The sequence below is a fragment of the Sturnus vulgaris genome, chromosome 6, assembly GCF_052056855.1.
Source record: "Sturnus vulgaris isolate bStuVul1 chromosome 6, bStuVul1.hap1, whole genome shotgun sequence".
In the NCBI taxonomy this organism is placed as follows: Eukaryota; Metazoa; Chordata; class Aves; order Passeriformes; family Sturnidae; genus Sturnus; species Sturnus vulgaris.
This window is the reverse complement of record NC_142248.1, coordinates 4,939,233-4,952,711: the sequence shown is the minus strand read 5'-3', so window position 1 is coordinate 4,952,711 and position 13,479 is coordinate 4,939,233. Positions and strand designations below refer to the sequence as shown.

Here is a 13,479-nt window from a genome sequence, read left to right as displayed (position 1 = left end):
AGCACCTCCACAGTCATTAACGTCACTGGCATTTTCTGTGGAAAAGGCAGAGAGGCTGCTCCTCTTCCTGCAGGACAATCCACCTTGGCTTTCATCTAACACAGTGGCTCTCGTTCTAGGCTGCACCATCTTTGAGAACTGCAAGTCCTGTCGCAATGGCTCCTGGGGAGGGACACTTGATGACTTCTACATCAAGGGAATCTACTGTGCAGAGTGCAGAGCTGGCTGGTATGGAGGGGACTGCATGAGTAAGTGTCCTAAAACGGGCAGGGAGGGATGTCAGGGACAGAGCCAGGGCCATGCTGTGCCTTTCCAGCTATTCCTGTACAGCAACTCTTGCAATGGGCACAAGCAGGAGAAGGCAAACACAACCAGGCAGTAAGCAGATCTACTGTCAGGAAAAAAACCACTTCTCTCCCAGTGCTTGTCTGACAGGAATTGGACTGGGTCTCATGTCACAATGGGTTAGAACCCTACTAAATGTCTGTTTGGGTTTGGTTTATTGTAAAACTAACCACCGTGACTCCGGAAATCTTCTGTAATCTGCATTTCTTGGACACACTTCATCCTAGCCCTGGAGTATAAACATAAACGTTTACAAGGGCAACAGCTTTATCAAAGAGCTTGCCCTCTGTCCTCCTTCAACCCCTGGCAGCCCCAAGGATATCCCAGTGTTTCCTTCCTCTGCCACACATCTTCAACACGCTTCAAGGTGCCTCTAGAAAACACAGTCTTGCAACTTCTGATTATGTCACAACAATGAGTGTTTCAGGCCCTGGGACCAATATCTAAAGGTTTTGTTCCTGACAGTGTACAAAAGCTCCTGCTTTTTAGTTTTGCTAAACTGTTAATCCCAATTCTGTCTTCCAGTAATGAATTCCATCAGCTAATTGTATAATGTTTAAGACTGGTATTTCCTTCACCAATTTCCTGCCAGTGAAGGTGTAGCTCTCTTTCAATATTTATTGACTGTCTCTTTGTTCATATTTCACTGGAAGGGATAAAAGCAGAGTCAGCTTTCTCTACTTTGTTCTGTCCATTGTGCTACATTCCTTAAGCTTATGTGCTCTTAGTCATTGATTTTAAAGCAACAATTTAACTTGCTTTCACAACACTGCCCATGACCGTTCAGGGGGTGAAAGCATATAAAATAAAATCATTGCTTCAAACAGCAGAATGTGGGGAACCAACACGTTTCAGCAACAGAGCTAACTCAACCTTGAGGCTTTGGAAGTTGATCAACCGAGTCTCTTGCCATTTATGGTGTGATTTCTGAGAACACTTTAAACTCCCATTTTCTCTAGGTCCATGCTAGAGCTTCTCTGGAATTTTCTTTAAAAGCAGAGACAAGAAAGCGTCATTAACTCATCTAATTTTTCCTCCGTCTGCCTGAATATATTGGTTGCCTACAGTACATTTCAGCTTATCCTTCCCACTTGTATTGAAGCAAATACACCTTCATGCAGGGGTCTGTTTGGACATTTTTGCTGTACCGAAATTTTCGACAGCTTTGTCTTACAGTGTTTTTCTTGCTACTTGCTCTTTCAATGCAAGCAGTGTGACACTGAGGCTGTGGTCTCTTTCACGTGGTTCTGTGGTAGGGTAAGAAGTGTCTCTTCCACTCTTAAAGTGAGGACACAGAGGACAGTTGTGACCCCAGCACATCCTGAGTTCCCCTTTGGTGGCTCTCATGGTTATCTCAGTTTTGGCCTTGATGGTAGGCTCAGGCATGCAGGGAACTGCACGTCTGGAAAGCAGCCTATCTATAACCATGCTGGGTGCAGGACTGCGGGCTCACAGCGATGTGGCTTTGGGTCTGAAGGCTGGCCAGCAAGTACCCTTGGCATGCCAGCAGGCGCTGGCTGCTGGAGCCGTGGATGTGCTAACACATCACAGCTGGGAGAGCACAGGAGGATCTCTCTTTGGTACCTGAGTGCAGCATCACAGCTGAAACTTAGCAGCCAGCCCTGGGTGCCTCGCCAGCGGCAGCGGGCCAAGAAAACCCACAATGACAAAGAAGCGCCGCCACGCTAATGGCGGGATGCAATCTGCCTACACCGTCCTGCCTCGCCAAAGCCAGAGCATTGCCGGAGCGCCGGGCTCTGTCTCCCTCTCGCGGGGCCGGCGGGCGCTGCTGCGGCTCCCGGAGCTGGGACCGCCCGGGCGGGCAGCGCTGTGATCGCATCCCTGCTCTGCCGGGCCGGGCTGGGGCAGCGCATCCCCGGCGGGCACTGCATCCCCCTGGCAGGCACCGCATTCCTGGTGGGCACCGCATCCCCCTGGCAGGCACTGCATCCCCCTGGCAGGCACCGCATTCCTGGTGGGCACCGCATCCCTGGAGGGCACTGCATCCCCCTGACAGGCACCGCATCCCTGGAGGGCACCGCATCCCTGGCAGGCACCGCATCTCCCCAGCTGCATCCCCGGCGGGCACCGCATGCCTGGCAGGCACTGCATCCCCCCAGCCTCATCCCCCGGCGGGCACCGCATCCCCCGGCGGGCACCGCATCCCCCCAGCCTCATCCCCCGGCGGGCACCGCATTCCCCGGCGGGCACTGCATCCCCCGGCCGCATTCCCCGGCGGCAGCGGCACCGCACGGGCGGCAGGTGGCGGGAGCGGTCCCCGGGGAGGCGGCGCCGTGCGGCTCCGGCATCCCGCGGGATGGGCGCTAGCGGGAGCGCGGGGATGCGGAGCAGCTGCGGGCAGGATCGGTGACCACTCCGTGCTGTGTGCCAGCGGCTGGGCACCTCCGGGAGAACAACGAGCCCCGGCCCCGGGCGGCGCTCGAAGGGCTGAGTGCATTCGCCAGCGCAGCGTGAGCCCCGGGAGAGATTAGTGGGAACTGCCAAATAAAGTAGTGATGATGGAGGGCCATGGCAAGGAAGAAGTACCATGGGATGGCCCGTGGGTCTATCCGGTTTGTAGTATCCACTGGCATAGCTGGAAGCCTGGGTGTGTCTGAAAACATACCAAAGGATACCAGATCATTTGGTAAAAAGATAAATTATACAGGGTAGGACAAAGGAGTGTTATTAGGAAATAAGCACACGGACTAGATTTAACTGGGTGCTGGTATATTTCCTAGTGGGACTTCTCTCGGATTGAATTGTCATGACCTAAAAGGCACATCAGGCTCTAAAACCAGAAGAAAACCAACCCTACAGAGCCCTTTCCTCTGTACCCTGCGCTCCAACAGCTTTTGCAAACCCCAAGTTATAATGTTACTTCAAGGCACATGCTCCATCAAAGCAGGGGACAAAGTGGAGTTTTCTAACAGCTGATCTCAGCTCTGCTGTCCAAATGTGGACCCTGTGCCAGATAAGAGTACTTGTAGTTTTTGACACTTTCTGAACATTAATGTTTCACGTAATACTGGTGACCAACAACTAACAGGAAGCAACAAGTTGTGACAAGTGACAGCTGCCTCCCATATCAGCCTGTTTCTGAATAGCAGTAACTTTTCTACTCTTTCTCCTCTGTCCAGCCATCTTGACCTTTGAAGGAGCCTCATGTCTAAGATGCAGCACTCGAACAGAAGATAATGAGTTCTTACGAGAGGTCATCTTAGGACCTCTCCCTCCATCAACACACAGGTCTCTGTGGGCTACAACTCAGAGGTCTCCTGAATTTTTTATTCTCTGTTAGTAACAAGCCTTGGAGGAAATCTTACTGTGGCCCTGAAAGCTGCCTTTTTTTCAGGAACAGGAACGGAACAAGGATGTTGATACTCTGCCAAAGTGGTTTATTTTTTTGTAAATGAGGCAGAATTTGCCAGCATTTGTGTTTATGATGTAAATTATTTTTGAGAGCTTTCCAGGTCTCCCGCAGATTTAGAATAGGAAGAGAAAAGACTCCTTTTGATCAACATATGATTGAACTGTTGGTCCGGGGAGTCAAACTTCTGCTAGAAGCGCTGGAGATTTAAGAGCAGAGTTTTGATGTGATCGCAAAGGTGCTTCGTGCAGAGAAGGGTGGGAGCAAACCTGAGAACGTTCTTTTGGAGAGGGTCACTGAATGGCTCCTCTTTAGTCTCTGGACCACCTGCTTTGCTGGCCAAACCTACTTCCTCGGCGCCAGTGTTCAGAGGGTTCAGGCTGTACCACGGCACACAGAGAAGTGTGTTTAGTATGCCGTGCATACAAGTATCTCTTTGCACCAGTTCTTTGGCTTTCCTTTGTTAAAGGCATCGAAAACTCAAAAGCCCTTCAGGACGAAAGGGAAACTTTCTTTGAGGTGGTCCAAGCCCCCTGTCAAACCCTCTGAAGATTTCTAGCAGCTTTGTCTCAGGTTGTTTTTGTGGCAGGAGCCAATGGCAGCACAAGGGCCCGTTTCTTGCTGTGGGAAGGAGCATTATCATTTTCACCACAGCAGATCCTGCTGTACTCGTTGAATCCTAATGTGGTTGCTGGGCACACTCATTAATCCTCGCCTTTTACAGAGAGAACTGAGTGAGCCACAGAAGAGGATGAAACACTTTTGAGGAACTCTTCTGAGCAGGATTTCTGTTTCCTTGGGTCCTGCTTAATTAAGGGTAACTGAGGGTAAATGAACAAAGGGTGTTTCATTTGAACAACACTTTCTTAAGAAGAAAGAGGAGGATTTGACCTGCAGTCTTCATGTTTCCCCATAGACCAGATGCAGCAGGATTGATTTCCAGACACTGTGATCAATGGGAACCACAGATGCTCGGTACTCCACCGAATCAGGTCACTGTCACCCTTTCTCCCTAGGGAAGGAAGGGCCCGGAGGCGAGTGTTAAAACCCTCTGTTTCAGTAGGAAACATTCATCCTGGGTTACTGGTTAAAAGCTTAGGGTTTCTCTAGGGAAACAGACGGAAGCAGCAGAGCTTTCTGTCGGACTGAAGAGGTAAAAAGAAGTGAGAGAATTGCTGTGGAGGTCTTTTGGGTCATTTAACTTTTTAGTTATCCTCATCTACGGTGTGTAGACTCTCTCTGATTAGGTGATGCTGTTAGACTGAATTGCGATTTTTGGCTTACAGATACAGCCTCATACTCCAGCAAAGCAACAGAAGGCTTAGCAGGGGATGTAGCCATGTGCAAGACTCCACTCAGAAAGATGTAGTCAGGAAAGTAGGAACTGAAAAATTAGCTCTGTCTGGTACATAGAGATTTAACTGTGCATTTTGCTAGGATGTGCATGTGCAGATCACAGTAAGCTCGGCAAAAATCACTCAACAACTTTTCATCTTCCACAGAGGAAAATACCATTAGCCATATTTTATAGCTGGGGAAAAGGGAGAGGTTACCGAAGGTGAGAGAACTCTCTGGGCTAAAAATGTTCAGCATTCAAGATGAGGAATTAAGACAACTATCCCTGGACAGATGCCTAGGGACAGCTGCAGGATAGTCATGAAAAGATATTGCTCCCCCAGTGTGACCTTGTCTGCTGTTTGTTCAGCTCATTGTCCTCCGATGGTTTTCTTAGATTGTGCACAAATGACAGGAGCACTTAATCTTGTCCTGTTGGTGCTGAAGTACATTCCATAGTGTGGTGAGAAACAGAGGAGCACAGGCACAGGAGCAAGACTAGAGGAAGGATAAAAATGAAACTGAAAGAAGGGATAAGGGCTGTATATTCTATATGTGTCACACTGAGTCATCAGTGTCACACTGCTGATAGAGGAGCTGTGATGTTTCTATATCTTCACTGGCACGGTGGCATTAACATGCAAGGAGGATGTCATGAATTCAGAGGGCAAACGTGGCCTCTAGGAACACATCAGCTCATTTTCCTCCCAGAGTCTCATTATGAAGGACTAGCAACCACGACGTTGGGTGCAACAGATTTTTTCTCTCTTTCTTTTGCTCACTTGAGCTAATTCAAGTGTTCATTGTAGTTTTGTCACTTTCCCACCAGCTTCCTCAGCCTCAGTGGTTGCAAATGTCAGCATGGGCTCCATCAAAACCGTTCTGAGCAAGAGCAACAGCCAGGTGGGTGGGTGGGTTAATTAACAGAGAGGCAAAAGCTGCAAGGAATGGTTTCATGGGGCTATATTGCAAACCAGGGAGAAGCAATCAACTACAACTCTCCCGGGGGTATTCTTAGCCTAGACAATAATCCAATATAGTTATAACTCTTTAGAGCCATTGTGTAAGAAACAGCATATCCTCCTAAGCTGTCCCATCGTCTCCTCCTGGTGTTATTTCGACACATATTTTTTTCAAATATCACTTGATATCTCTTGAAGGTCCTTCACACAATTTTTTTCCCTCTTTTTCTCCCCAGGATGTGGGCAGGTTCTCCGGGCTTCTAGAGGTCAGATTTTGCTGGAGGGTTACCCACTGAATGCACGATGTGAATGGACTATCCATGTTCAAGCTGGATTTAACATTGAGTTAAGGTGGGTCCTACTGACTTTTAGCCAGCACTGATTTCAGGTGGCCATTGGGGCAGGTGTGTATCCAGGAGTCAATGAGGTTCAGCAGCTCTGAGCCCTGGGACAGTGAAGGTACAGCTGCCACTTTGCATTTGGTACCACGGCTCTTTCCCCTCATCTGGCTTGTGATGCACAGGCACTGGATAAATCAGTGCTGTGCTTTCAATTCCCATTTAGGACAGATGGATGCTGAGGGGAGTTTCTCAGGCATTGGGCACCATGTGTCTCTTTAGAGGTGTTTTCAAGACCTTGACAGCAAAGCACCCAATATTTTCTGAAGACTGTACCAGGCTGAACTAAGACATTCTTTGAAGAAAAGATGTAGGAACATTTTAATATGATGTCTCCTGCAAGAAGAGAGTTGCCCAAGAGTCCTGCCTTGCATTTAGCCTTCATTTTCCCTCTCTTTTTTTTTCCCACTTTTTCACCAACCCTGTTTCCTATCAGCCTCAGTTATTCCTCTCACCATTCCTATGCCCAGAGGATGTGATTGGTTCTCCTGCAAGTCACAGAACCACAGAATTAACTAGGTTGGAAAAGACCTTTGAGAACATCAAGCCCAACCTATGACCTAACACCACCTTATCAGCTAAACCATGGCACTCAGTGCTATGTCATCCAGTCTTTTTTAAACACCTTCAGCGATGGTGACTCCACCACCTCCCTGAGCAGCCCATTCCAATGCCCCATCACTCCTTCTGTGATTAATTTTTTCCTAATGTCTAGCCTAAACTTTCACTCACACAGCCTAAGACTGTGTCCTATTGTCCAGTCATCACTTTTCTGAGCTGTGTGTGCTTAGACCTGTTAACCAACCCCCAATGACTCAAACTCACAGCTCCTGCCTGGTACAGGAGAGCCTCTTGTCAGGGTAATTAATGATGTTTTCAAATGTGTGCAGCAGGGTGTTCACACGTGCCACAGGAAGTATGGCAGGGGATGGTATTTGAAACACACTAGTTAATATAAAAAAAAAAAATAGTTTAACCCTTCACATCGATATTTCACTGACTTTGGAGCCCAGGCAAAAGAACTATGCTAGATACACAAACAATTAAAATATGTTTCAACCGTTTAAATATGTTCCTATATGTTTGAAGAGAAACATAATGGGAGGGAGAACAACAAATCAGTTGACAAGAAGACTTTGTGGCTTTCCCACACTAATGCACTTTTTTCAGACCTGGAATTGCAAGCCTATTGTGTAGTTATGAGCCATTATTGCCTTCATAGCACAGGAGCAATGCTGTAAGGAAGAGTTTTATGTTCACATGACATAACTTTGCATCAGTGTCAGTGAGCATGGGTTGTACCTGCCTTCTTTTTAAGAGATATTGTAGGTGAGGTTATGATTTGCACAGCACAAGCTTAGGGAGGTGATATATTCCTACATTTCTGAAACGGCTTTGTCAATTGTGAGGCTTAGAAAATGCTTCAAGACCTACAGGTGCCACCTGTCTTCACTGCTGTGGGGATGGATGTGAGAGTGGAAATGGATTCTGTGCATGCATGTAGCTATTGAATGCACCTGTCTCTGGGTGAGGTGTTAACAGCCAGATGGCATCAGGCACAAGGGGCAAGAAAGACACCAAAGGTTATTTTAACAAAGGACACTTATATCGAAGAGCAGAACTTGCTGTGACTGCACTAAGGAGACTCTGATATGTTTTCAAAGCAGTAGAATGGGGAGTGCTGCAGTTGACAGATGTAGTAACTCTTTGGAGAAATCAGATTTTCATTCTAGACTCTGAGGGCCACCCACACACAGGCTAGGAAGATGTGTCACATGAGATCCATACAGTTCACAGTGTGGTTCACAGTTCACTGCTCAACTTCACTGTTACAGAAGATGGAAAACTTTAACACAAGAGTGCCTTTCTCTTCCTCCCTGTGTCAATCCTTCCTGCAGTCAAATAAACATACTACTAAAAAACAAACTACTACAACTTGATGTGAAATAATGTTACATTTCAACTGTGAAGGTCTCCAAGAGGGAAGCCTGAGCTACCAAACTTCTGCTGTCAACATCTAATTTATTAAAGCTGGGTAATGTTGGAGAATCCTAAAGCCCTTTGCCCAGCCTGATGATGAACCTAATGTCTGAATGCCTAGAAATCTCGGCAGATGACACAGCTCTCCCAGGGAAAGATCAGGAGCTCTCCTGAGTGTCCCCAGTTATCCCTGCCACCCTGCAATTCCTGCAGGAGGCATAGAGGAAACCTTCATGGCAAAGATGGAACAGGAGGTCCTCACAGAAGGTAACCTTGCAGTATGTTCTGAGTCCTTTGACATATTCAAGGTGCATCATCTCAGAGCTGTCCACTGAGCTACTTCAGCAGTTAGATATTGTGGCAAACATGTACATTTAACCTAAAACCTCCCCTTTTGGCTCTTCCTACACAGAAGGGCAAGTTCACCTAAGCTAACCAACAGAGCTGCCTCCTGGGTCTGCCATCCACGTTTCCTTCACTGTGTTTTCATACAAACGTGCTGATCCCCTCTGTGGGTGGCAACTGCTTAGAGCTGTAATGCACAGCCAACACTGAGCTGAATCAGCACAGCTGCCAACAAAAGAACCCCTTTTTTCATTCTCTCTGTGCACAAATCCTGTTTGCTGCCTCCCTGGTTTGCAAGGGCAGGGATGGGGACAGTGTAATGCAGAAGGTGAACAAAGTGGTTGCCTTTGCTTACATAGGGCAGGAAGAGTGAAGCTCCCAGGAGCACAGATAAATCTTCCCTTGCTTTAAGCTGTGCCATGCAGTCCTTCGGGGTTGGCTCAGTAGAGCTGTTTTGATAAATAGTGTCCATGTTGTGGTGGCAGTTTGTTTTCCTTGCTTTTTTTTTTTTTTGCCAGCCCTGGGGTTTTTTTGGGGTTGTGATGTATAGGCTCCCCCAGCCTGAACCATGTCAAGGATGTCATGTCACAGTAGAAGTAGCTCACAACTTTCAATTCTTTTCTTTAGTGCCTCAGCAGAAATGCAATTTTAAATATGTCCTTTGGCTAGAAGCTTTCCTCAGAGGGGTTGGCCAATATATGCTCACTGCAGGCATTGATGAAATCAAGACAATACTTTTCATTCCATTGTGTATCTGATGACCTGTAGCACAAAATTAGCATGCTTAGTTTTATAATATCCAAGAGAATTATGATATAATTATGCTTTCACTGGTGAGGAAACTGAGGTCCATTGAATTGTGTGTACCTGTTGTTTAACCAGCAATAGACCTCACAGTCTGTAAAAAAGGTCCTGTCAGCTGGGCTGTGGCTAAAAGGTTTTTAAAAGCTTTGGCAGGTTTCCTGACCTGCCAATTCTGAGTCTAAATCACAGGATCTCATGTTGTCAGTACAGAGTATCTGCTTCTTTGCCAAGTTAAATAAAATGCAAGTCAGAACCCCTATGCCTTTCACATTTTCCACTCTGTTTCCATCATTTTTTAAAACAGAGAAAGCAAACAATTAAAACCAGTATTCTGCCTATGGTTCTTTCATTCTCTGTGTGTATGTCTTGATATTCTTTGTTCAGGGACACACATCAAGACACAGTTTAGCTTGACATCTATAAATAATACTGCTCCCAGTACATGAGGGGCATTCCAGAAACTTTCCTTCTGTACTTGCACACATACTTAATTTTAATAGGAAATGTACCAGTTCAGAAAACCAGAAAATATTTTTAGGACTGGGTCAGGATAAACTGTAGCCTGATAAGTGTGACAAAGATGAACGGGTTAATTTGTATTGCTCTATAACTTCCATAAGGGTAGATCCCTGGGGTGTGTTTCACCAGTGAAAGAATGTTTTGAAAATGTAGTGTATAACCTGATACCTGTGAGGATGTCTCTGACAGACCTGACAGAACTAGAATTCAACTCATGCATTTTATGCAAAGCAAAGTTGAATTATCTCTATCTAATGCATATTTAAAACAGATGTATTTTTTTTTCTTCTACATTCCATCAGATGATTTGAAAAAATGAGGGGCTTCACTCCATTGGTGTAGCTTCCTACAACTGTTCAGTCATTTTTCTGTAAGTAGGATATTCCTGATGCTCAGAAATCAGCCATATGACCTGAACAAAGGTGACTGAGTGAAGAGGCCTCTTAAATCAGCCCCTGAGTTCTCAAAGGAAGGTGGAGGAAAGTGGAGCCTCCTTAGCATGGGGGCCTGAGTCTCAAGATGAGAAGAGTATGAAACAGGCTCCAGAATTCTCTTCCCTTCAGACTGTGATGTCCAGGAGCAGATCCAAAATTCGCCTCACCTCTTTGGTGTGAAAATGCAGTCTTTGAAAAGCACTAGGAATAGGCAGTGTGGGAGATACAGCCTAATCCTAAATACACATCTGCAGTGTTAGGAGCATTCAGGAAGATGGAGCACACGATGAGTGTCATTTATAGAATACCCTGCTGAGCAGTTAGCAGCACGGCCTCTCCCAGGCCCATTTCTTCTCCTTTTCCTGCTGTACCAAGGCTGAGCCCAGCCCCCTGACCATTGCACTTTCTCCAGAGGCACTTGGTGTTGCTCCCTGTGTTTCTCGTTGGTATTCTGGTGGGGTGCCTTGGCTCTGTGCCCCCCTGCATATAGCATGGCTGTTAATGAACAAAAGCCTTGCACAGTGGCTGCATCGAAGCTAGGAAAGGACAGGCATTGTGGGAAAAGGCTTTAAGTATTTCCCTTCTGCACTAATTCCTGTGCCTTATTCCTGCTCTCAAAAGACAGGCAAGTGCCACACATTGGGGATTTACTACCATTGTGCTTTCTAATGCAAAACGTGCTGTAGTATTTTGATTCTGTTTCTCTGGCTGTTTCTGCTTCTGTTACATCCCCAAGCTTCCCTTGTATCCCTGATTGCTGACTTCTGAACATCACAATGTAAATAGCTTTTGAACCTTGATATTTGATGCTGTAACTTTCAGTACTTTGAATTTATTTAGGGCAAATAGAACAATTTTTTAGCAAGCAATGGCAATGGAAACATGCCCCCTGCAGTGCCTGACCCTGGATGACAGTTCTGACATTGTGTTTTGGTTAGGCACCTGATGCACGTGAATAGACTGTATGACTTCAATTTAGACTTCACTGTTCTGACACTTGGATGTTCTCATGGAGCACCTGTATAGAGTTGAGCCAGCTTCTAGGTGTCATGATACAAAAGTTGAGATGAGTGAGGGGTCTTTGTGTGGTTAGGAACTTGTTGATTCACTGAGGGGGGTAAGCCCTAAATACCTAAATGCCCAAATAAATTAGTATTCAGGGTGCACAGGTAAGCAGTCTGACTGTTTGTCCTTATTCCCCAAGATTTTCCATGCTGAGCCTGGAGTTTGACTACATGTGCCAGTATGACTATGTGGAGATCCGTGATGGGGACAATTTGGACAGTCAAATAATAAAGAAATTCTGTGGAAATGAGAGGCCACCACCTATCCGAAGCACTGGGTCTTCACTCCATGTCCTCTTCCAGTCTGATGGATCCAAGAACTTTGATGGATTTCATGCTGTCTTTGAAGAAATTACAGGTAACATAATCTAAAAGTGGAAATTGCCACTCATTCTCATTAATTCAATTTTACTAATCTCTTTCCCTGTTTTGCTTCATTAAAAACTTCCACGCTGTGTTGCCAACAGCAACTTACATAAAGTGAGTGTGGGGAAGATTCAAAAGCTGTCAGATGGCATGTGAATGTGAGGCTCTTCTAAAAAAGACTAACTTCCTTCTACTTGTGTGAAGAACAAGCACATCAGCCAGCAGAGAAAAGCTGCTGTTTTGTGTGACTTATCTGTTTGAATTGAAGAACTAAGAGCACAGAGGAAGTAGAGGAAGGGGCATGTGTATCTGCAATGGCAGAATTGCTCAATGCTGTATGCAGGAGCAGAGTCACTCTCTCAAGCAGCAAAAACCTGATGCTCATAGATAGCTCAGTGAAAATGCCCTGACAGAACTCTTGTGTTAGTTCATGTACCATTAGGAATTAAAAAAAAAATCCAACCAACCAAGACCAAAACAAACAAAAAAATCCCCATGTATGTACAAAGAACGAATTATTTTCTTTAAGAAAAGAAAATGAAGAGGCGTTTCCCATTCTGTGATGGTCTCAGTGTTATGAGTGACAGAAGTGGGGCTCCAGAATTACTGGTTTTGTTACTACTCAGTGCTTCAGTCCCCTACATTGCTTTCCATAGTTTCAAAATAGCACTGAAAGTGTAGCTGGCTCATCATTTTGCCATTGTATTTGTGGGAGCCTCCACACTCATCCTGGATCTTCCTTGTTTAGCTATGCAAGGGATTTTGGTCAAATTCCTGTCTATCTAAAGTACTCCGGGCACAGGTTAATCAGACTGTGCTGCTTTGCCATGGACTAACCTCACAGGATCCATGACTCACCATAACTTGCCTTCTGTACGTTTCATCCAGGGTATATCTGGCTCAGGAAATTTATTTAGTTTATATAACCCTGATGTAAACAGACAAACCTAGCTCTTAACAATGCTCAGAGGTGTAACTAGCAATCTGAGATGTCCATACCTCTGGATGTAGCACCCGTGCCATTTCTCAGCCTGCCCTGTTTTTCAAATGCCACCTTTAGTACCTGTTAGCAGGAGCAGTTAGCTATTGATAGTGTGCCTGGGCTTACAGCAGGAGAGGTGATATAGAACAAATGAGTGTGGCATGGGCTTGTTGCATAAGGGCTGCCTACACCCAGGGAACTAACATTTTCCATATGGTGCAAGCTGAATTGGTTCTGTTTTCTCTGCCCAGCAGGGAACACTCGGTATTTGAATATTGTTGAGCACTTTATTTCCGCCCCATTTTGAGTGGTAATTATTCTGAGGCTGTGAGGCTGCAAGTGTAGTAATCCACACAGAGCACATTGTAAAGGGCTTCTCAGAGTTGTGAGGAGCTCTATTTGTGCACTTTATTATCAGGCTGTTCTGGTCTAATGTGTAGTGCAGTGAAAGGCTTTTCAAACACTCCCAGTGTCCTTTTCTGTGAAGCACTAACCTGGCCAGCAGGACCATTTAAAGGAAGAATACAGCGTGCATGGAGCAGCATAGAATTGAAAGCGGGGGCAGCACAGGATCG

General features: G+C 46.0%; 1 protein-coding gene across 2 annotated transcripts in view; it reads left to right on the top strand.

The window, feature by feature from the left end:
* The window catches only part of PAMR1 (peptidase domain containing associated with muscle regeneration 1), a 55,079-nt gene that overhangs the window by 9,368 nt on the left and 32,232 nt on the right, over positions 1-13,479 (top strand). For both annotated transcript variants that reach the window (XM_014873535.2, XM_014873536.2), the window contains exons 3-5: positions 120-248; positions 6,249-6,363; positions 11,697-11,914. In XM_014873535.2, the coding sequence (XP_014729021.2) occupies positions 120-248; positions 6,249-6,363; positions 11,697-11,914 (462 nt within the window). The remainder of the gene's footprint in view (positions 1-119; positions 249-6,248; positions 6,364-11,696; positions 11,915-13,479) is intronic.